The 23,984-nt window shown below is 52.5% G+C and overlaps 2 protein-coding genes across 24 annotated transcripts in view; one reads left to right on the top strand and one right to left on the bottom strand.

Annotated features, from left to right (window-relative positions):
- LOC105494213 (calcium/calmodulin dependent protein kinase II beta) overlaps positions 1-7,357 on the top strand; it is a 109,383-nt gene extending 102,026 nt beyond the window's left edge. For 22 of the 23 annotated variants that reach the window (XM_011762482.3, XM_011762483.3, XM_011762480.3 and 19 more), the window contains 4 exons: positions 3,611-3,686; positions 3,803-3,897; positions 4,213-4,447; positions 4,995-7,357. In XM_011762482.3, coding sequence (XP_011760784.1) covers positions 3,611-3,686; positions 3,803-3,897; positions 4,213-4,445 — 404 coding nt within the window. In that variant the 3' untranslated portion in view covers positions 4,446-4,447; positions 4,995-7,357. Of the gene's footprint in view, positions 1-3,610; positions 3,687-3,802; positions 3,898-4,212; positions 4,448-4,914 lie in introns of all 23 variants that reach the window. The other variant, XM_071095123.1, reaches the window with a different exon arrangement.
- A 3,164-nt stretch (positions 7,358-10,521) lies between these two features.
- LOC105494210 (YKT6 v-SNARE homolog) lies at positions 10,522-23,857 on the bottom strand. The gene is made up of 7 exons (XM_011762453.2): positions 23,595-23,857; positions 20,244-20,326; positions 18,419-18,519; positions 17,417-17,521; positions 16,624-16,689; positions 13,687-13,788; positions 10,522-12,566 (listed from the first exon to the last, which is right to left on the bottom strand). Exons 1-7 carry the CDS (start codon positions 23,696-23,698, stop codon positions 12,531-12,533), a joined length of 597 nt encoding a protein of 198 aa, XP_011760755.1. The 5' UTR covers positions 23,699-23,857; the 3' UTR covers positions 10,522-12,530.
- Positions 23,858-23,984: the final 127 nt, after the last annotated feature.

Below are 23,984 nucleotides of genomic sequence, written 5' to 3'. Positions count from 1 at the left end.
TTGGCTCAGGCAGACCCCTCCAAGCCCAGACCCTGCCCACTGCCTCCCTTTTGTCCCTGGAACTGCCAGGGCAGATTGTCCTCAGCCAGCAGGCTTCCCCACCCAGGCACCCCTTTATGTTGGGCACCCCTCCCTCCCCTCCATCAGGGATCATGCCCTTTTTCAGGGGCCCGGGTATCAAGGACACAAAAGCACCCATGTGCTCTGTGGGGAGGCGGAGTGGGGGCTGGGTCAAGCTGAGGTCTGGGCAGCACTGTTCCGCAGGGCAGGGTCAACTTATTCTTCCCGTCTGTGGAATGGATGGGTGGGTCTCACAACAGACCTGCTTCCCATACTTCAGCATGGTTACCACTCTTGAATGGAACTCTGACCATGCATGTCCTCTTCTGTTTACTTTATGCTTTCTCTTCCCACCAACTCCCACTTTAATTACAGTTTGTTTAAAAGCACTGCGTATTACTTCATTAAATGGAAGATTAGTTTCACTTACCACTAGTGTAAGGTGACTATAGAACCAAAGCAGACTGGAAACCAAATGAGATAATGTCACTCTCTTCTCCATTCCAGCTGCGTGCTGCTGTCCCTGAGAACCCCTGTGGAGTGGGAGGGGCAGCTCTCTCTGTCCATTAGAAAGGGGGGTTAACTAAGTGACAGGAGGTGTTTGGGACATGTGGACGCCAGATTTCTCTCTTGATGCAAGGAGGGCAGAGCCAGGCACCCTAGTGGGGTCTGACTTGGGGGCTGCTGGAAGGACTGGCTACAGGTGGAAGAGAGGTCAGACCTGAAGCTTGGGGCCACCTCCAGGAAAGGACAGGTGAAAGTGGGGGCATGAGGCAGGGGAGAGGCAGGTGCGAGGTAGAGGGTGGAGAGGAGGCAGGAACATAGCAGCTGGGGTGGGGACGGGCCCTCAAGTGTCATATGCTACTGTCCTGGGGCCCAGGGGCAAGGACAGGAACAGCCACAGCATGTGTTAGGACAGAGCCCTGTGCCCTCCTAGAGTTGGGCAGGTGGAATGGGGCCAGGAATGGGACTCGTGGTGGCTGCAGCAGGAACTGGAGGGGAAGGGGCTTCTGGATCCTGCAGCCCACCTTCCTAGAGGCCAGCTTTCCAGGGTCCGCCAAGTGGGTGGGAACTAGGCTTCTATAGCAAGACTGCCCTGAGGACCATCCATGACATGGTGTAGATGAAAGTTAGGCAAGAAAGAGAGACAGGCTGGCAGCAGAAGTGCAGATGGGTCAGGAGCAAGGGACTTTCCAGATAGGGGCAACCCACGAGTGCACATGTGCCCATGCCACACAACACAGGCACACATGACACGTGCACACTCACAGGCACTGTACACACATGCACACACAGGTGCTCGTGCATATGTATGAGCTTCATCTACACACATTCACACACACACCGTCCTGCTCGTGTGCATGTTTCCATACATGCACATGAATGCACAATCACATGTGTACACACATGCATGTGATCACATGCATGAACATGTGTGCACCCCACTCCTCAGGTGCCATCGGGCTCCTTCTGCTGTCACTGTGCAGCCGGGGACATGAGGCCCTAGAGTAGACAGGTACAGCACAGGCGTTCCCAGGCAGCGCCACACACACATGCGTGAGCACACCTGGGCATGCCGCGCCTTCTTCGTGGACTCAGTCCACCTGCCAGGTGGGCTCCCTGGTGGGGCGAGCTCCCAGAGGCCTGGTGGGAGAGATAAAGGCAACCCCATCACAGGGCATGCCTAGAATTGCCTCTTCTGGCTGGGCACGGTGGCTCATACCTGCAATCCCAGCACTTTGGGAGGCCGAGATGGGTGGATCACTTAAGGTTAGGAGTTTGAGACCAGCCTGGCCAACATGGCGAAACCTCATCTCTGCTAAAAATACACACACACACAAAATTAGCTGGGCGTGGTGGTGTACACCTGTAGTCCCAGCTACTCGGGAGGCTGAGGCAGGAGAATCGCTTGAACCTGGGAGGCAGAGACTGCAGTGAGCCAAGATCACACCACTGCACTCCAGCCTGGGTGACAGAGTGAAACTCCATCTCAAAAAAAAAAAAAAAAAAAAAAAAAGGAATTCCCTCTGGGAGTTTAGACCACAGACAGGTGGCATGTATGTGGCCGTTGGAGGCAGCACTCACAGCTGAAGGGTGGAAACGTCACCACAGGGCCTGCCTTCTTGGTGAAAATGGTGTCCTGCAGGGCAGGCAGCAGTTTGAGGGCAGGTGTCCCAGGTATGGCTTGCAGCAGCCTGAGGGTCACAGAGCGCAGTGCTGGGAGTGCAGAGACTTCCCCCACAGGGAGAGTTCCCAGGAACCTGCTTCCGGTGCACTTCTGGGGGTTTGAGGTTTTCCATGGACAAATTACTTTGAGAAACCAGTGTTACTTGTGTGTATAGGTGAGCGTGCGTGTGCATGTGTGTTCTGTGTGTGAGTGTGCATGTATGTGCGTGCCTGTGTATATATCCTCGCAGATATGGCTAGGGACCTCACTGAGGACAGTAGTTCTGTCTGAGGAGAGTGAGTGAGACAAGATTGAGGAGAACACAGGCATCTTCAAACTACATGCGCGGTGCTTTATTTCTTTAAAATGTGTCTAAAGCAAATAGGAAAATGTTAAGATGTGAATCCGTGGAGTGTGGGTTCTATTACTCTCTCCACGTCTTCCATACGTTTAAAATCTTTTACAATGAAAATAAGCTGTAGTTAAAGCAGCAACGCGGGCTGCCAGTGAGTGCCCCAGAGGCCAGTAAGGACCAGCATGGCTGGAGGGCCTGTTGGAATCCAAGGGGAGTGGGCAGGAACCGCAGGCAGGCACCAGAGAGAAGCCTGGGCATGGGGGTGTGGGGCAACGGGGGTGTCTGCAGGGGTAGCATGTGGGCCTCGGACTGCAAGCAGGTGAAGCCAGCAGGATGCGGCTTCTATGAGAAAAGCGGGGAACAAGAGACCATGCCTGCTCTTCCTGCTGCTGGGACAACCCGGGTCATCGCCCCGGGGAACCCTGTAGCCACGCCTGGCCGCCCCCTGCTGCTTCCTCCTACCCGGCCTCCACGTGGCCTTGCTGACGGCTCCTTCTTCCAGGCAGGTCTCTGCCTTCTCGCCTGGTGCCTGCACTCGGTAGCCCCCTCACCAGAGCTGCTGGGTAAAGGAGGCACTAAGAACCCAAGGCTCAGGAGGAGGGTGGGGCCGGGAAGCTGCAGGGAAGCGCAGGGTCAGGCCTGGTGGGCCCCAGGCCTGGCTCACTGGAGGGCAGGAGGGAGACTGTGGCGGACAGCTCGTGGGGCCAGGAGGTGACCTCCAAGTGGATTGTAGGAGGGGTTTTTTTTCCTCTTTCTGCATTTTCCAGACATTTTGTAATGTGGATAGAATATTTCTGTCCTTCAAAAATATTTTAGTTAAGAAAAATAAGATGGAAGCTGTTGCACTTGGAAATGAGGAAGCCACTGGTGATAGAGGGGGGCGGGCGAGAGGATCGCTTCTGCGAATAGCGGCAGAAACACGGTGTGGATGCAGCTCGTGCTCCCCCAGGCCCTCCCCTGGGCTGTGTGGAGGGGTCTGGGGGGAATGGGCCAGCGCCCAGTGGTCACCTGGCCGTGTCTCCCCACAGCCCGGAAGCAGGAGATCATTAAGACCACGGAGCAGCTCATTGAGGCTGTCAACAACGGTGACTTTGAGGCCTACGCGTGAGTCCCCGGGGCTGGGGGGGGGCTGTGCAGGACAAGGATGTGGGACCCTTGGGGGGGCCCTGCTCAGAGTCAGGGGTCCATGGGGCCCCTCCTCACTTGGATTTGGCCCCCAGGAAAATCTGTGACCCAGGGCTGACCTCATTTGAGCCTGAAGCACTGGGCAACCTGGTTGAAGGGATGGACTTCCACAGATTCTACTTCGAGAACCGTGAGTGAGGGAGCCCGGGTGGGCATGAGGGTGCAGTGCCCCCAGGAGAGCCTCTCGGCCCCTCCCAGGGACAGCATGGTGGCTGCCTATGGAAGCCCTGTCCCCTCTCTGCCCAGGGTTGGCCAGCCACCCCTCCCCCACCAGACACCCAGCCCCCAGAATCCCACTCTTGGAGGGGCCCATGCTGCTCCCAGGAGAGCCGAACCTCCCCAGTAAGGGGAGCTGAGAGAGGGAAAGGGTTAGGGTGGTGGGGTGGAAGGCGGGCACCAGGGCAGCCACAGTAACCCGAGACCTCCCTCCACCTGCTGTCCACAGTGCTGGCCAAGAACAGCAAGCCGATCCACACGACCATCCTGAACCCGCACGTGCACGTCATCGGAGAGGACGCCGCCTGCATTGCTTACATCCGGCTCACGCAGTACATTGACGGGCAGGGCCGGCCCCGCACCAGCCAGTCTGAGGAGACCCGTGTGTGGCACCGCCGCGACGGCAAGTGGCAGAACGTGCACTTCCACTGCTCGGGCGCGCCTGTGGCCCCGCTGCAGTGAAGGTGAGTGCTCTGTGCTAAGTGACAGCCGGGGCAGAGGGGTGGCGGTGGTGTGAGTGGCTGCAGCCCAGGGAGGCAATAGGGAGCAGTGGGGCCTGTGGCAGAGCCCATGCCTGGGAAGTCCATCAGCTTTCCTGGTGAGGCCACAGGAATGATGTTGAATTAGGGATCACAGCAGGCTGGGTGTGGCGGGCCTCCTCAGACGACTGGGGAGCTGATGAGGGCCTGAGCAGTCCACACTGGCCAGAGCTGGGTGGGTTGCAGGTGGATGGGCCCCAGGCAGCACAATCCTGGGCACCATGCCCTGTTTGTGAGGACTGTTAGAACCCCAGATGGGGGGGTCTCCAGGTGGCGGGTGCAGCGGGCCCAGAGCCCAGAGCCCAGTTTTACAGGGATACTAGTAATTGGGTTGGGCACCTTGAACCCCTTTCCCGAGTGGGCCCTTTTCCGGACTTTAACCCTCTCTGCAGTGCCATGTGGCAGACAGCAGAGCCTGGGGGTGGACGGGAGAGGGGGCTGCTGAGGAGCTGACCCACCCGCCCCATTTCAGAGCTGCGCCCTGGTTTCGCCGGACAGAGTTGGTGTTTGGAGCCCGACTGCCCTCGGGCACACGGCCTGCCTGTCGCATGTTTGTGTCTGCCTCGTTCCCTCCCCTGGTGCCTGTGTCTGCAGAAAAACAAGACCAGATGTGATTTGTTTAAAAACAAAACAAAACAAAAAAACAAGATGACGACGACAACCACAAAAAAATTGACATCAGATGAAATGAAAAAAAAAAAAAAAAAAAAACTAAAGGAAGGAAAAAGCTGTAAAAATCACTGGCATTCGTGGGGCCGCTCCCCACCCAAGCTCCACGTGTGTCCGTCTGTGCTCCTGGCCTCTGGGGGACCAGCTGGGACATGAACTTGTCTGCCAGGCCCCTGTCGCGTGCTGAACGGTGTTAGTTTGTAGGTAACGCACACACCCCACACCTAAGGTGTCTGCATCCTCCCGCCAACGCATGGGCTCCACATGGTGTGCTCGCTGGCTGTCGTGACTGTCAGCTGTCTCTTGGGAGGGGCTGTGGGGCCCGCTGGGCTGCCTCCTTTCCCGCTAGTTGTGCCTGAGAGTTGCTGTTGTTCCTGCTTTCCCTTCCCTTCCTTTCATCCCCTGAAGGGCTAGGTGTGGGTTTTCCGTGCCCGGTATCCCCACACACCCAGCACGGACAACCCTTCGGCAGAGCCCAGGCCGGCCCCTCACCCCCTGGAGTATTGAGACCGGAGTCCCGTCCCCAAGGCCATCAGAGATGCCCCCACACACCCAGGACTCCAGCTCTGGTCCTTCTAGGGGAATAAAGTACAAAGAGGGGCACAGCTTAGCTTCGGGCCTCTCGCCGAGCAAGAGATAGCACTGCTGGCTACAGCTCCAACACAGCCAGCTGTGACAAGAGGACTCTGCCTGGGCTGGCCTCCCTCCTGTGTGAGGTGTCTGTCTCTTCTCTGCCAGCCAGCAGCAGATGCACTGGCAGCTCCCGACCCTGTTTCCACCCCTTGGCCCTCCCCCAGCCTGTTCGGCTTCTCCGCGCCCCAAAATGGGGAACAGACTTTTGACAAAGGACTGCGGGCCTTACTCAAGTCCCTGAGCCCCCAACTGAAGCTAGGAGGGGAGGCCAGGCTTTGTGTCTGGGCATATTTGTCTGCTGATGGAGTTTGGGAAAGCCTGGGGCTTGGGGTTTGGTCGGGTGGTACAGCAAGTGGCAGAGCGGGGTCAGAGGTGGTGGCTGCCCAGCTTCTGGGCTGAGATGAGGGTCTGTGCAGCGGTTTGCTGAAGTGGGAGTGCCTTTGGAATCTGGGCTGGGAGCAGAAGGGAGCAAAAGCTACAGTGGGAGCCAGCCTAGGGCACGTGGGAGGCGTGAGGGCAGTGCTGCCCGTGCAGTGTCAGGTGTGAGAGCACCTTGGTGGGCTGCAGTGCATGTGAGGGCACCTTCTAGGTGGGCCAGGGATGCAGCTATGGAGATAAGGCGGGCTGGGGACACAAACAGGTGGGCATAGGGCCCAAGACACCAGCGGATGGAGGGCAGGGTCCAGCCCTGTGCTCCTGAGTGTCGGCTGCCTGGGTTTGAGGCGGTGGGTCCCCAGCCCCTTGTGATGGTGTGTACCATGGGGGAACTCGGGGACAGGGCAAGCCCAAGCACGGTGGGGCTGCAGGGTGGGTCAGAAGCCAGGTTGGGTGGGAGTGGTCAGAAGCCCTGACTGCAGAGGGTCGGGGGCTCCTGCCCCAGTGCCTGCCCACCTTCAATTCACATCGTTTTCAACAAGGATTTTCTTTATCTTCCCCTACAAATCAAGCCAAGGGAGGGGCACAGAATGGGGAACAGGACACAGGATCCTAAACTCCAAGGGGACTGTCCACCGATGAACACTCAGAGTGGACACCATCTTCCGTCCACGCTGTGCCCAGGACAGCTGTCCCCATCCATGAACACAGGGTAAACATCTGCCGGGCTCCGCACCAGTGGCTCCCTGGGCCATGGGACAGCGGCAGGGCTCACCACGGACAGCACGTGGCCCAGCGGCCGGCCACCCTGGCGTCCTGGGGCCTCCTTCCCTCCTCTCCCTCTCACCTTGTCACCTCCACGGAGCTGCCTGTCTGGGATAATTTGGGGATTTTTTTTCTGGGGGATAATTCTTTTGCATGACCCCTAAAGAGCAAGCCACACCGCTCTGCTAGCTAGGTGTCTACGGTGTGGTGGCGGCGGCCGCTGGCCAGCGCTGCAAGGGGTCGGCTGCCCACGGTGCTGGCTGGCCTCCCCTCCTCTCTCTTTTTGCTGAGTTTCATTGTCTTTTCTTTCTGAGCCTTGTAAGTGTACAAAAATTATTCTTATTTTGTTCTGTCTCGGGAAACTGCAAATAAAAGAAAAACAGGACAAACTGCTTCAAGTGCAGCTGGGTGCTTTAGCTGGAATCCTGCCAACCTCCTGCGCCAAAATACAGACTCAAGCCCGGTCCCTGGCCAAGACCCTACTTGGGCCCCTCCTCCAACAGAAGGTAGTGCTATGGAGCCCTGAGCTGGCCCTGACATTCCTGAGCTTCTCCAGGGTGAACAGCTCACCCCAGGTAGGGCACTAGTCATAGATCGTAGCTCCACCAGCTGTCCCCACCTCTTCCTCTGGTCCTCTCAAGTCTTCTGGGCCCAGGGCTGTCCACCCTGGATGCTGGAACTGAAACTGGATCCCAGCCCCCAACGCCCCTGAACTCTCCATTCCCCCTCAGTGGCTGCTAAAGATGTGGCCAGGGGCAGCCTCTGGGCAGGAAGGAGCCCCAGGACCAAGACCTCTGGCTGGCTGCTGTCTCCTTTCGCCCCTGCTACATGTATTGGCTGTTCTGGACGCTGAGGGGACACAGTGACCACAAAGCCAGGCTCCACCCCAGTGGATTATGCAGACAGACGGCACACAGGCCTGTGTGGGTATCAGCCTCCAACACCAGACGTAGGCAAGGCGCAAGGTGATATAGTAGACAGCCATCATGGGGGCCGGGAGGCTCCAGCAGATGCCATACAACCAGCCCAGAATCCAGGACAGAGAGCTGGAATGGAGACAGGGAGACAGGGAAGCCAGATGCCAGGCCAGATTGACCAGGTGCTATAGGCCTGTGGGCCAGGCCAGGCTTGGGGACTTCATCCTGGGTGTGAAGGAGATAGGCACCCCTCAGTCCTTCCCTCTGCATCTCCAGCCCAAGCTAAAAGCAAACCCTTAGGTTGGAGTAAGGAGTAACCCCCTGCCAAGTTTCTCCTGTCCTCAGGCTCCACCCACCACCCATGCTGCCTGGCCCCATAGGGTACACGCTCAGGCCCAGCCCTGGAAAGCAACTGCAACTGCCTGTGCTATGCTGGCCCTTCTCAGCCTCAATGCCCTCCTCCCTCCCCGATGCACCCTCGTGGCCCCCGCTGGGCCCCCTGATGCACCCTCATATCTCCATGGCAACCTGCTGAGAGTGTGGCCTTGCCCTTGGCTTCCCTCCACACCTGTGTCCCAGGCAGTGCCATGGTACTTTCCTGAAACAGAAGGATGGGCTTCAAAACAGTCCCAGACACTAAACACGCCTGCATTTTGGGTCCAAGTAACTTCTGACAAGACGAGTGCCCCTACACACGCTCGGTCCTGTCCACTATGGGCAGGGAGCCTGAAGGATCCCCCAGAACTGGCTAAAGCCCTCAGTCTCCTCCTCCACCCTGAGCATCTGGTTAAACACCTTCATGTGGCAGAGCGGCCCTGGATGTCAGCTTCTTGCTCCTCATGGTCTGCACCTGGACAGGTGCTCTCAGGTGTGTGGGTGGCCAGGTGGCAGGTCCCAAAAGCCAGTTGCAAAGAATCTAGGCCAGTGCCCATGAGTGCTGCGGTGTCTGTCCCTAACATGGTATCTAGGGCTCCACTCACCTATCAGCTGTAATCGGAGGAGGATTTCCAGGCCAGGCCTCCCCCAGGAAGGCTGCAGGCACTGCGGATCGTGCACCCTCACATGCATTATTCCTGAGGCCCTTCTGCAGATGCCATCAGGGCAGCAACTCTGATGAGGTTTTAGGGCACAGCACACAGGACTAAGCCATCCTGTACTGGGCCAAGCGCTACAGGCAAAAGGGACACCACTGATGAGCATTTCATTCATCATTTTTATTTTTACATTTTTTTGAGAGGGAGCCTCACTCTGTCACCCAGGCTGGAATGCAATGGTACGATCTTGGCTCACTGCAACCTCTCCCTCCTGGGTTCAAGTGATTCTCCTGCCTCAGCCTCCTGAGTAGCTGAGATTACAGGTGCCTGCCACCATGCCTGGCTAATTTTTGTATTTTAGTAGACATGGGGTTTCACCATGTTGGTCAGGCTGTTCTCAAACTCCTGACTTCAAATGATCCGCCCACCTCGACCTCCCAAAGTGCTGGGATTACAGGCGTGAGCCACTGTGCTCTGCCCATTCATCATTTTTTTTTTTTTTTTTTTTTGAGACGGAGCCTGGCTCTGTCGCCCGGGCTGGAGTGCAGTAGCCGGATCTCAGCTCACTGCAAGCTCCGCCCCCCGGGTTTACGCCATTCTCCTGCCTCAGCCTCCCGAGTAGCTGAGACTACAGGCGCCCGCCGCCTTGCCCGGCTAGTTTTTTGTATTTTTTAGTAGAGACGGGGTTTCACCGTGTTCGCCAGGATGGTCTCGATCTCCTGACCTAGTGATCCGCCCGTCTCGGCCTCCCAAAGTGCTGGGATTACAGGCTTGAGCCACCGCGCCCGGCCTCATCACTTTTAAATAGCACCCTCTGAACAAAGCTCCCTGGGCCATGTGACCCCAAGGTTTACGCCTGCCCACCCAGGTCTGGCAGGTCCTCAGAACAGGAAAAGCCGAGCACTGCTAAAGGCTGCTTGCTGGGCCAGACAGAGGTCTCTGCCTCCAGGCTCACAAGTACAGGCTGAAAGCAGCCTTGGGCCCATCTCCCTGGGAGGCTGCAGAGGCTTCAGAGGGCTCCCTGAACTCAAAACCTGATGCAAGACTTGAATTTGACTTACCCCTGGTTCACCTAACAACCTGCAGGGGTCAGCTTTGGCTCTTCTAGGAAGCAGGAAGCTTCCAGGCACCCTGTGGAGCCCCCTCTGCTCCTGAAAAGTTGCCACCTGTGCTTGGTGGGATGCCAGGTGGTCTCAGACTGACCCTGGGGTCAGCTCAGCGGCGAGGGACAGGAAGCCTACAGCAGGATCAGGATGGGGCCTCCTGTCCCATGGCTCTGCAGCCATGAGGCAGCTTTTCCAGGGCGGGTCTCCTGGTTGCAGCTAAGACCAGGCAACAGGATTCAGCAATGACAGGGCTGCTTCTACTCCAGGGCTCCCTCACCTGGTTAACAGCAAAACAGAAAATACAGTTCCTGCTAGCAACGTCTAGAGAAAGGAGGTGGAGTCAGGCCTGCAGCTATCACTCCTGGACAGGGGCCAGCCAGGATAACTTGGACCCTTGCGTGCAGCAGGCATGCAGGCATACAGTACGAGGCCGCTCTCTCCCCGGGGCTTGGTGAGGGAAGGGTTCCCCTGAAGCACAAAGAAAGCACAGGACCACTGTGGAATTTCAAGACAACTTTATCCAGACAGGCGCCTCTCAAACAGAACACAGGGAAGTTAGGCAGCAGTTCCTAAAATACAGTCTTGCCAAGTGATTTACAACAGAACACAAAAGGAGCAGGGGATCTGTGGGCGGGGCCGGGCTGGGCCCTCTATCTCACATGGCCTGAGTCAAGCCAGCCCGCCCTGCTTGGCAGGGGCTGACCTGCAAGCGGAGATCTCACTTCCTCTTACCCCAAATTCACACCTCCATTTTCCCCGCCCCCATCTCTCCCCAGGGTCCTCAAGTGGGGAGGGAGAGGTAGCATCCCTCAGATCCAGGCCCACTCCACTCCGTCTCTGGCACCAGTGGGCAGGCTGGGTCTGGGCCTCAAGGGGCCCTCGGCTTAGGGTGTCTATGGCAGTAGGAAAATGGCATGGACAGGCTCTTCAGCAGTAGGCCAAAGTCTTCTGGCCAGCAGTACCCAGAGAAAATGGGCAGCAGCAGGTAAACCATCCAGGAGGTGGGGTCCTCTGAACCCATGGCAGACACCACCCTCCTGCCCAGCCCCTGCCCACACTGGGGGTCAGGACCACTGAGACTCTGGTCAGGACAGTGGGTGCTCTCAGCAGTGTGGCAAGCTCAGAGCAGGGCTCCCAAGGACCATACCACACTGGTTCAAAACGTAGATGACACCATCCCAACAGGAGCTTTCATGGGGGCTGGATCCCAGGGATGCATCCTGAGCACAGGTTGGCAGCCTGGAACATAACACTAGGACCCAAGGGATTTGGAACATCTTGGGCCCATCTCCTGGGCTGCTCCAGTCTGTTTCCATAACTTGGGCTGTGAGTGGGCCTCCTGCCAGGTGGCAGGGCACAGCTTAGACCAACCCCTTGGCCTCCATCCCCCATGCAGCTGCCTCTGACCAAGAAGGAACTAGCAAGTCTATGCTGGCCAGACCACAGGTGGGGTGCTGGGAGTCCTCAGGTTGGCTGGCACCCACTCCTGGTGCCCATGGGAGAGACCCACTTGTTCAGATGCATAGGCCTCAGGCGGTTCAAGGCAGTCTTGCAGCCAGAGAGGCAAATAAAAACCAGTTTTGAGAGACCACAGCACCTGCTGCTTTGATCGTGATGTTCAAGGCAAGTTGCAAGTCAAGGCAAGTGTCCCAGAGGCCCTGGGCAGCTGAGTGCACCTGTGTTTGATCTTCCCCTGATGACGGACACTCCCAGCTGACCATCCAAACACCAGGAGAACATCCCCCTTTCCTGGGCTCAGTTCCTAGTCTACTTGCTGGTACGACCTCAACCCACACACTCCCTGCTCACAATGCAGCTCCTTCTAAACCCTCCCACAAGCCACCTTTGTGGGACTTGGAAGCTGCTTAGGATGGGCCCTGCCCTCTGTGGGAAGCCAATCCTAGCAGAAAGGTAAGCTAAACAACAGTCTCAGAATCTGAGACCCAGTGACTGTTCCCCCAGCCCCAGGCCTTGGGCCTGAAGTGGGGGCCTGCCTGTGGCCACTGTGGTGGGTTCACTCCCACCCCCAACAGTGGCCCCAGGAGAGGCTTTCCCAAGAGTCTTTAAACGCCACCCACCCCAGCCCTAGCATCAGGGACTCCCCACCCCCCCACTGGAGTGTTAATATCATTAATGTACAAATAAAATCCAAAGATATACCAAAGATCGAGAAACAGCTGGCTCTGACCTCCCTCCCACAGAGCCTTCCCAGGGTTAGCTGAAAAAGAGCCCTTTGGCATCTACAGAAGCCAGTTGGAGTTTATGGTTTCATTTGCCCAAAAATACACCTTTGGGGACCTCAAATTCTTTCCAAGAATCACTACCACACATATGAATTTGAACATTCGCCACCCTTCCACCATCCTTTTCTCCCAGGAACTTCAAAATAAAAATGGCCAGTCTGCCGCCACTCTGGCTCCTCGTCTATGGCTGTCTCTTCTTTTCCAGGGGCTGCAGTTCTGATGTGAATGATGGTGCCATTCCAGCGCTGGGCCTCTGGCAGGCTGCATCACATGATGGCACAGCATGAGTTTTGTTTCCGGGCCTTGGAAAAAAAACAAAGAGAAGCTGAGAAGGAGTACTGAGGAAGTCAGGAAAGCCCCAGTCCTGGCAGTGGTAGAGGGAGCTCCACAGGACACAGCCAGCCAGATAAACTAGCACTGGAATGGGGTGGGGGAGGCCTCGAGGGAAGCTGTCCACAAGCAATTCCCATCACCAAGCACTAGGCGGGCCCCAGTTTCCAAAACTAGTCTGGGATCCTTTTTTCCCTTCTTTTCTCACACCCCATTAATGCTATCAAAAAGTGAGTAAAATTCCCACAGGCCAGGTGCAAGCAAAGGACCAATAATACAAATGGGATTGGCAGAATATCTTAATTTTGCCCTACTCTTGTCTTCAAACAATGCTATCTGACCACCACGGTGGTGTTTCTTCCTAGAAGATGGTCCTGAGAACAACAGATGTGGTTCCCACTAGGGATGTGGTTTGTGGGGACCATTGTTGCCACCTTCTCTCTTGCTTTCTGGTCACAGACTATCTTCCTAATCCCACCTAGCCATCTCCCTCCAATGTGCACATGAAAACAAATGTGTGTGGACAGACCAAGTATATTTGTCCCTATGACTGTCCAACCATGGGCCATCTCCACACAGGAAGACATGAGCACTGACCTGAGAGAAAGCGGCAGTCACCAGCACCCATACTTGTCAATGAAATATTTCTGTCAAAGGGAAATTAACTAAAAGCTTAAGAACCTCTTCAGGAAGGCTGAACTGCTTGAATCCTGAAGACTTATGTCTAACTACTCAGCAGAAAGAGGAGTAAGATTCAATAGTAAATCTCTGGTGATCAGAACTTGAACCAGCCTTCCTGGACCGGGGGTAGGAGTTCAGAAATAAGCCAGAGCAGCAGAGGGCAGATCAGAGGCAGGGTTGGAACAAGGCCTCGGCCTGCATTAACTCCATTGGTGCCCAAGTGAACTGCCTCCAACCACCTGGGTCTGAGGCGCTCGCCTTAGGCTCTGGTTGCACAAGGAGTGAAATCCCCATCCACCATGATTCAATAGTCTAAGAAAGACCTGTTTATAGTGGAGAGTGCCAGAAGCAGCAAGCTGCAACTGCTCTCTGGAGAGAACACCCAGGAGGCAGCAGGTGCTGGGTACTCACAGTTTTATAGAAGGCTTTAGACTGCGTTCCCAGCACCTCGGATTTGGACACCAAGTCATCTAGCTTCTCACCTCGCTCTAACAGAGACTCCATGGTGTTGTGCTGGACAAAAGAGAGAAGAGAACCCAGCTCTGTTCAGTACATGCCCTAACATGAGGCCCTCGTACTTCAGTCATGGGGGAAAGCGCCTAATCTGGGTTCCACTTCAACACACACAAACTTCACCTCTAGGTGTCAAGACTTGGTCCAAGAATAGTTACTGTCCAAGTGGATGGAACAGAACCTGGTGACATTCCCGTGAAATCTAGAAGATCTAACTGGGATGTAGGAGACTTCCCAAAAAGCTGTCCCCAGCACAGGCTTAGATAACCAGCACTCCAGGAAAACTCCCACTCAGGAAAACTACACACACATTTATATATACATTTGTGTGTGTGTGTGCGCGCGCACATGTGTGTGTGCATGGGGCTTTGGAAAAAGAGTAGCTGGCACTATATGATTGCACTGGGTTGGAGAGTGACCCGCACCACCTCCCCGTCCCAACTGTGCCCCAGAAATTAACATCCCCAGAATCTCTGAATGTGACCTTATTTAGAAATAGGGTCTTGGCAGATGTAACTAGTTAGGAAGAGGTAATACTGGATTAGGGTTGCATCTAATTCCATGACTGATGTCCTGGTAAGAAACGGAAACACACACAGAGAAGGTCACGTGACGGCAGAGGCAGAGTCTGGAGTGATACACCTCTAATCCAAGGAACGCCAAGGACGGCCAGCAGCCACAGAGGCTGGAGAGAGGCCTGTGACAGACTCTCCCTCAGAGCCCCAAAAGACACCAGCCAGGCCCACAGGGCTACTTGTTAACAGCAAATAGCTGAGGGTATCTGTTGACAGCAGCCACAGGAAACAAAGGTGGTGGGAAATGGCTACTGAGCACTTGATGTGAGGTGAGTCCAAACTGAGCAGCGCTCTGAGCGCAGACACACCAGACTTCAGATGCAAACTCACACATGCCTCATTAATAAGTTTTATACTGAAAAAAATAGTAAATTTTATACTGATTACATGTTGGAAAAATTGTATTTGGATATACTGGGTTAAGTAAAATATGCAATTTAATTAAATTCTACTTATTTTCCTTTTATCATTTCAAAATATGGCTCCTAGAAAATTCTAAGTTACATACATGCCTCAAATATATACCGGACAACATTATGACAGAACATGTCCTGCCTTCTAAACGGGCTATGTCCTAAATGTCATCACTACAAACTCTGACTTAGGAAATGAAAACACTGACCCCATGGGAAGGGGTCTAGAGATGGAGGCGTCACAAGAGCCAGCAGCTCTGCCACCAGGGCCCTCAGGAAGCAGCAGCTCACTTCTCTCCCCAGATGGCCACTGCTGCAGCAGCTGGATGCACACATGAAGCGCCACAGAACGAGGAGCCAGCAAGAATGTCCTTCATCCCTACACACAGCTGAGCAACTCAAATTTTTAACACAAAAAGTTAACTGATTCAGATATGCACACCAATCACCTAGATTTACAACTGCAGCTAGATAAGGCTGTGCGAATAGGACTCATCCACACGCCACCGTGGGGAGAGGAGAAACAGCGGGTGTCCCAGGTGTCATGGTACTCAGACTAGGACTCGACCAACAGAAGAGACGGCTTGAGGAGAAAACGGAGAAATGCCACCCAGGTGGTAAAAAAGCTCACAAGGTTTCAAAAGATACAGATACCATGAGACTTTCACGTCTATTATTCATTCCAAAGCCACGTTATTTGGAGTGCGGTCAGCAGACATGTGTTTGAAGCCCCTGGGATGCTTTTTATACAATGCAGATTCCCAGGCTCCACCCCAGGCCAACAACCCCAACCCCAGGAGACGCTGATGTACACACTAAAGCCATGCCTGTGTAATGGTAAAGCTTTGTATTTGGGCTTCAATCTACTCTAGGTATCTATCAACTGCTGAGCACGGTATAAACTAGGCACTGTGTCATGAGCAGGATGGAAAAATGTCCCAGTGCTTATACGCAGGTCAGGGAGACATGTAAACAAGCAGTAACAAAACTGACATCTGATCAGAAAGGCCCAACCTTCAGTCGTCTGTGTGTGAGCTGGGCAAGAAAGGGTATAAGAGAGAACAGGGTGCAGTCAGGAGACTGTGAGTTAGAGAGTTTGCACTTTATCCTGGGGTGGATCTGAGAGCTGCTGAAGGGTTCTAAGTTGTGCAGATCAATGACTACTGTCTGGTGGACAGACTGGAGGTGAGCAGGAAGCAAGGGGACCACTTACAGGCAAAGGCCGTAAAAGCCAAACCTGAGAAAAGCAGATGGCTGCTTACATTCCACTTGTATGCAAAAACTAAAAAAAAAAAAAAAAAAAAAAAGGGAGTTGAGGCAGCAGTTACAAATCAGGAGATTTCAGCTCAAAATGCAGGGTTCTGGCTCTTTTCAAATGGGCCTATGTGACAACCCTGGGCCCGTATTCCAGAAACTGCCCTGTGGTCAGTGTACTGTGGTTCAATCTGTTCACTTTCAATGCAAACCCTGCAAGGGGAGGCACCTGTGGGGTGTGGAGGCACCTGACACCCTAACAAAGCCACCAGGGTGGGAATCCAGGTCTTCAGAGGCCAAACCCTAGGAACCCAGTAAATGCCCAGACAGGCAGTAGCCACGGGGAAGGGAGACTTGAGGGTTCCAATGGTTACCAGCTTGGTTCCCTAGAAACAATGGGTGCCATTAACCAAGACAAGGGTATAGGAGAGAGTCTGATGCCTGCGGTGAGGGAGGGGGTGGGCAATCCCACTTCCTGGAGAGTGCTGTAGTTACTATTCTATTAAAATGAGGATGGATCTGTGCATGCCTGGCCAGTGGCAAATCGCACCCCCACCTCAGTTCTTGGGCTTGCTCTCCATCTTCCTGCTTACCAGAATGATTTTGGTCTCATCTAGTTCGGCCTGCACTTTAGTCATGGGATCAGCTTCTCGTGGGTTCTAGGAAAGAGTGAAAAATAATAAAGTCAGGACTGAAGTGGCTACCTGGAAACAGCCTGCACTTTAGTCATGGGATCAGCTTCTCGTGGGTTCTAGGAAAGAGTGAAAAATAATAAAGTCAGGACTGAAGTGGCTACCTGGAAACAAAGCCCAAAACCGAGGAAGCTGGACAAGCTTCCACAGGTCAAAAACCACAGCCTGGGCTGGGCACAGTGGCTCACGCCTGTAATCCTAGCACTTTGGGAGGCCGAGGCAGGTGGATCACCTGAAGTCAAGAGTTCGAGACCAGCCTGACCAACATGGTGAAACCCTGTCTCTACTAAAAATACAAAAATTAGCCGGGCGTGGTGGCGCATGCCTGTAATCCCAGCTACTTGGGAGGGTGAGGCAGGAGAATAGTTTGAACCTAGGAGGCGGAGGTTGCAGTGAGCCGAGATTGCGCCATTGCACTCCAACCTGGGAAACAGAGCGAGATTCCATCTCAAAAAAAAAAAAAAAAACCCACAGCCTGTCTAACATGTAACAGAAACCCAAAGCCTGCCTACAGCTTGGGTTCCCAGGTCTGAAGGTGGATTCTCTGTTTTTCAAACAGAAGGCTTGAGAGAGACCACCAGCATCAGAAGCTGTCAGAAGCAACCAGACCAGAACTATCAGGGCAGTTGGCTTTTTCAGTTTCACATGGATTCTGGGCCACATGGTGTCTGCATGAAGCTTCCTTTAACCCTACCTGGTATCTACTGAGGTGACCATCCAGGGCTGGGTAATGGATTGTAGCAGGGGATCCTACTGGCCAGTCTATCCTGTCAACTTGCTTGGAGAATTCATCTAGTACCTGCAAGACAAAGGAGCCTCAACAAGCCTCCCACTTTGCACTCACCAGTAGTCTCAACGACAGGGCTTCACCCCTGAGCACCTCACCCTGAATGAGGCTCCTTGGCCCCCAGAGCCCAGGAAGGAAGAATGAGGGGGAGATATAATGGCAACAGAGAAAATGTAGGCTAAAGTTATTTCCAAATTTTTATCATTAAAACGTATCCTAAATATTCTGAGAATCAAAAGTATGCCCAGCCTGAGATGAACCTCACCTGGGGAGTAATAAAGGTATTTGAATTTTAAACCACAGATTTCCAGAAAAAAAGGGCACTGGCCCTCTAATTTTCCAAAGCAATTTTTTTTAAAAGAGAATTAGGTCCCCTGGATTTAAGAAACCACCAGATTCCATGTGTTTGGAGGTATTTTGGTGCTCTGGGGTATAGGATGAAGCCTCTGACTTCAAAGAGTTTATATTAGTAATTAGCACTGTACACACAAAAAATTAAAGAATGCTTAGATGCTAAGCTCTGTGGTACAACTGACTGACATCAAGGTGGAGGGATGCAGCAACTGCAGGAGGCAATGTGGAGAGTGAGGGCATTCAAGAGGGAGACTCCTTGAGCAGAAGCACAGGGGGCGAGAACACGAGGCACAGCTGTCTCCAAAGGTCCCATCCCAGAGATGCTGTGACTCAGTGGCCTAGACCCCGGTCACATGAGGGACAGCACCGGGGAGGAAACCCATGCAGGGAGGCCAAATTGTCTCTTGGATCACAGGAAAGGGGGCTGAAAAATGTGTTGACTTTGGACACATCATTTCATCCCTTATGCCTCAGACGCTGCCATCACCCCCTGTCCCAGTCCATAAATATGGCCATTCATCATCCAAGTCCAGTAGAGGCAAATCAAAAACTCACCTTCTCCAGCAAGGTAAAGGCCACCCGGGATGGGTATTCATTGTCGGCAATGACCACACCTGCAAGACTATCATTCCGGACATAGACATGGCACAGATAGTCTAAGGAGACAAGAGATCAGACACATGGATGCTGACATGAGGGCTTCAGACTTCTTTTAATCCCCCCAAATCAAAGCATCACAACGTTAGGCCAAATGAAGTCACTCTGAAGCTCAATAGCTCTGGGCAAGTCTTGTGGAGAGGCTTAGCAGCACAGTCAAATGGGCCACACAGAGGAGCTTGGCCCAACACCTGCTTTAGGACCAGTAAATACCCAGAGGCCCAGTATGCAAAGCCAGGGCTTAAAAGGAACAGCCAGCATTGCAGAAAACACAGCCTAGACAACATGTCCCCAGGAGCATTTCCAAGTGTTTTCCTTGAGCTCAGGTCAGGCCAAGCTATATCTCGGGGATTCGGAGCCCTTGGGGCTCTGTGCTGCTCCCAAACTTAGGGAACCCTGGACAAGCCAAGAGGCCTCTGCTTTCTTAAAAAAAATCCTTTCAGAGCAGCTGAAAGACAGGAAATTACCACCCAGGGCCTCAGTTTTCCATATTATAGCAGCCTGCTGGGTTTGCTCCACTCTGCTGGGTGACTGGGAGTAAGGGGGTTAGTCTAGAAAAAGATTAGCCACTGCCAGCTAAGGCCTCCAGTGCACTGTGCTAAAATCCTTATATGATTGAAAGGTACAGTTGTATAGATCTTCTGCAAAATATTCACAATCCACAGGATTGTTCATTTTCGTCACTTTGAAAGGATTCAGAGTTGATACAGCTAACCATATCCCCAAGGAAAGAGAAACGTAAGGATTACAGCTTACGAATAAGAACCTTCTTGTCCTTAAAGATCTGACCCAGAAGATTCCAATGCTAAACAACAGAAAAACAAATAAAAGAGGAGGGAATGATAGTGAGCCCCTGAAATCAGAAAAGAGCAGAGATAAATAAGAACAAGAATGAGGAGGAGGAAGAGGACAGGAGATTGTCACCAATGCTCTCCAGATTTTGTATACCATCCCCAATTAAGATTCAAACATGGGGTCAAAGTGCATACCCTCCAAAGAAACTGAGAACCTGGTCAGTGGGGGAATCGTCTTTAAGTAATAAATGTGGGAAGGGCAGACACAGTTTGAAGGAGAACAGAGCAAGAACACTGAATATTTCACTTCTGTGATGTTAACAGCACAGAGATCCCACATAAAGTGTATATATTCAATCCTGCCTGTATCATAACTGACATTTATATAATCAATTCAGTAACTCTATGTCACGTGACTTGAGGTTAGCATATGTGTGAGATGATCTTTGTCTCTACCTAATGAAACTCATGTAACTCTTTCCTGATCTGTCCGTATAACATACACATCTAAATAAATGCCTAAACCTGAATTATTAGAAAGAAAAAATAGTTTTTTCAGATTCCTGGTCAAAAAATCTATGATGCACAGAATGCATATAGTACCTCAACAGTGCTAGCTGGAAATTCTTTTTTGAGGGGTCTGCAACTCTGGAGAGGATAGGGAAGAATACGATGTGAAGGCTGCTTACTGCTCCAAAAGAGTCAGACCCTAATCTTAAATGAGTCTAAGGGCAATTTTATCTGGGAAGCTCAAACTTCAACAGTGGGCACAGAATTCTGCATAAATAGGAAAAGGAAGAGGGGGAAAAGAGAGAACAAGCTAGAGGAGGAGTGGGGGGTCCCAGTAGAAAGGAGAGAGCTGGGTGCTGTGTGAGGTGAGGCATGGCAGCCAGGCCAGCACACGCACAGAAGTTGGAGGGTATTCTTACCTTGTTCTTTGACAGAAGCTCTAGTGCCTTTCGATGAACGCTCCACAATCAGTTGACTCGTGAAGGTCATGAATTCCTGAACGCTAAGAAACACAAAATGTATTTATTGCCTACTTCTTATCACCTTGTCCTCAAAACAGTGGAAAGTGACCTCTGGGCTTACACATTAAGTAGACATTGCTTCTTGGTTTCATTCCTTTCCCTCCCACCCTTAGTAACAAACACTCTATAAATGAGCACAATTACTGATAATTATGAATCATCATCACCATGAAAGCTACATCTGTTTGCTACCTAGCTCACCAAAACAGGTGAATTTTCTGGGGGTTTTTCCACAGGATACAGTCAATTGTACCTTTTCATCAGAGTATAATTGGAGATGCAATGGAAAAACAAGAGGTAGGTCCTGCTCTCAAGGTCCCAATAACTTCCAAGAAGCAGGACAAATAAGAACTGCACTAGAAAAATAGTAGTGCAAAAACTGTCAGGCAGAAATGCACAACCATTTACGGCTGTGTCCACATGACAGACCCTTGCAATGCCACATACGCCCATAGTGAATGCTAGCTCAGGTCTGCTGGGGCTCGTCCACAGACCGAGCGCAAGGCACTCTGGATGGAATAAAAGCAAACTGCTTATCCAAGACAAAAAAGTGGGAAATGGCTCAGACAAAGGGTGAAAGGGAGAAGGTCCATCATGGGCTTAACAGAGATCTGTCCAGAACAGAACAGTCATAGGAGATGGTACAGCCAGAGGAACAGGTGCTGACAAGGAGCCTCCAATTGGGGATGTGATATAAAGGGCAGCCAGGGCCATCAGAGCAAGGTGCTCAAATGCAAGTCTGCAGCAGGCTCCAGCAGAGCCATATAGGTAACTGAAGGCCTGACTCTGGGCCTGTGTGCTGCGCCTCCACAATAAAAAAATCAAGATTTGTGCAACAGTTAAACGAGGTAATACGTGTAAAGCACTTGCAACAATGCCTGCACACATAGTATATTACCTGTTAATATCTTGAAGGACTGAAGTGATCAAAATAACCCCTCAGAAAAGAAGACCTCAAACAAGGAAGGCTTTGCAGTAAACCTAAAGAGATAGCACTTGAGGTACGGCTATAAAGAGACAAAGGAAGAACTGCATTGTGACAGCATGTATACGAAGGCCAAAAAAGCTGGGAAACTACTTTTTCAAGTTTGGGATCTGGTAATTATGGGGCACGAAGGATGTAAGTAAGGAGATCTTATAAGAAAATGAGCTCAGGCCGGACGCGGTGGCTCAAGCCTGTAATCCCAGCACTTTGGGAGGCAGAGGCAGGTGGATCAACGGAGGTCAGGAGTTCGAGACCAGCCTGGCTAACATGCTGAAACCCCATCTCTACTAAAAATACAAAAATTAGCTGGGCGTGGTATTGCGCACCTGTAATCCCAGCTACTTGGGAGGCTGAAGCAGGAGAATTGCTTGAACCCAGGAGGCAGAGGTTGCAGTGAGCTGAGATTGTGCCACTGCACTCCAGCCTGGGTGACAGAGCGAGACTCCATCAAAAAAAAAAAAAAAAAAAAAATCAGCTGGAACATGTGTTGTTTTAAGACATATTAGTAGAGATGTCCCTTTAGTGCTGTAGCTGTTAGTCATTGCAAACCAGTGTGTGTGTCCCAAGCAGGTAAGGTATAAGTCCTACAAGTGAAAACTCTGAGGATCTTAAGTGCTAATGGGAAGGAACAAGGAAAAAGAATCAGAGCCAAGTTGGCACCAAAAGTTCCATCTGAGAAAAGCAACAACACAGAGCAGTGAATGTAGGCCATGGTAAAGACTGCAAAGACCAAGAACTCCAAGAAGGAGCTAAAAGATGATGCAGCAATTCCGCTTCTGGGTAAATACCAAAAAAATACAAGCAGGGTCTTAAAGAGATATTTGTACATCCATGTTCATAGCAGTGTCATTCACAATGGCTGAAATGTGGAAGCAACCCAGGTGTCCACTGACAGATGAACAGATAAGCAAAATGTGCTAAATACATACAATGGATTATTCAGCCTTAGAAAGGGAAGAAATTCTGATACATGCAACAAGATGCATGAGCCTTGAGGACATTACACTACATGAAATAAGCCAGACACACAAAAACTATAGGATTCTATTTATCTAAGGTCGCCAGAAAAGTAAAAATCACAGAGACAAATTAGAATGGTGGTTGCCATGTGCTGGGGTAGAAGGGAATGGGGAGTTGGTGTTTGATAAAAGTTTGATAAACAGGAGTTCTGGAGACGAGTGACAGTGATGGCTGCACAACACTATCCATCTATTTCGTATCACTGCACTCACCACACCCTTAAAGACAGTGAAGATAAATTTTGTGTGCCATTTTACCACAATTAAAAATTTTTTAAAAAAGAACTCAAAGGAGCAGAAAGTTTCAACAAAATAACAAATTTTTTTTTTTTTATATCCAGCAAGTCCTTGACAAAGAACTCTCATCAAGAACCAGCTGCACTGAAGCAGGGAAAACAGAATCCAAACGGCAGATTCCATCAGACTTTGAGACAAGATGACCATAGATACCGATCACATAGGGTCCTTCTTCTTTCGTGCCTGAGTCACCCCACTCCCTCCCACGAATGGTCTGGAAATGTCTGTGTTACTTCTAACACGTTCCAGCAATTAAAGCGCCCCCAGAAACAAGTAAAAACCTGTAAGCCCTACAGATCCCATGTTTCCTTTCAATCTTCAGTGTGGAATCCTTTTGTACCACTAGTGTCCGACTAAAAAGTGTTAAACCTGGCTTTTAGTTCTAGCTGGTTGTGATATAACCTCTTGGTACCTCAGTGACTTCACCCATTAAAAACAAACAAACAAAAAGCATATCAGTATCTCTCATACTGAATTGTTGGGAAGCCCCGCTAGAAAATCAAAATATGGCCCTCAAGATGCGGCACCCAGGCTCCCAGAGTCAGAATCACTGGGTGGGAGGTGTTGGTCTAAAATATAAATTTCGAGGCCTCAGTCTACTAATTCAGAACATCTTGGTATGAAGCTTGGAAACCTGCACTATTTCACAGTCCCCTTAAAAGAGAATGTTGGATGGTTCCTCAAAGGCACAGTCCACGGCCAGATTCCACTATAGGAGACCAAGCCCGGACCGCAGACCCCAGGCCCTCCCCGCCCCGCCCCGCCCCGCCCCTGACCCCAGCCTTCTCAGACCCCGGGCACTCGGCCACCCTGCCCTGCCCTGCCCCTACCCTCCGGCCTCCTTGACCCTCCCCTGATTCCTCCCCCGACCCCAGGCCCACTCCGACTCGAACCCCCACCCAGTCCTCTCCGCGCGACCGCCACGGCCGATCAGCCTGTGCCGCTCACCTGGATCTCTGGAAAAAGCTGAAGGAAGACACATCGTACGCGGCTTTGAGCAGCACCACCTTGGCCTCGCCTTTGTAGAGGACGCTGAGGCTGTACAGTTTCATGGCTCCGCGCCCTCAGGCCGCCCGCCTGCCCAGCCGCGGGACCCGCTCTCAGGGAGCAGCGCGGCCGCCGCCCCTCGAGACCGCCGCCGCCTACCGGTCTCTCAGCAGCCCGCTGCTGACGGGGCCACCGCCGGCTTCCTCCTCCCGGCTCTCAACCCACTTCCGGATCCGGTCAGCCTGGTTGGGTATGGGTTATGGGTTCTCATACCCCGGATGCAGAAATGTGCGGACGGAAGTTCAATGCCACGAGGGGCGGGGCTCCACGCCTCGCGTGAGCCTGGTCCCT

The sequence above is a fragment of the Macaca nemestrina genome, chromosome 4, assembly GCF_043159975.1.
Source record: "Macaca nemestrina isolate mMacNem1 chromosome 4, mMacNem.hap1, whole genome shotgun sequence".
Taxonomy (NCBI): Eukaryota; Metazoa; Chordata; class Mammalia; order Primates; family Cercopithecidae; genus Macaca; species Macaca nemestrina.
The sequence above is the reverse complement of the archived record's forward strand: the minus strand, read 5'-3'. Positions and strand labels throughout refer to the sequence as shown.

Coding starts and splice junctions, on each gene's coding strand:
- LOC105494210 (XM_011762453.2), bottom strand. CDS start 23,698: ATGAAACTGTACAGCCTCAGCGTCCTCTACAAAGGCGAGGCCAAGGTG. Junction 17,522..18,418: donor CCTTTACCTTGCTGGAGAAG/GTGAGTTTTTGA, acceptor TTTGTCTTGCAG/GTACTAGATGAATTCTCCAA. Junction 13,789..16,623: donor ATGAGACCAAAATCATTCTG/GTAAGCAGGAAG, acceptor TCTTTTGTCCAG/CACAACACCATGGAGTCTCT.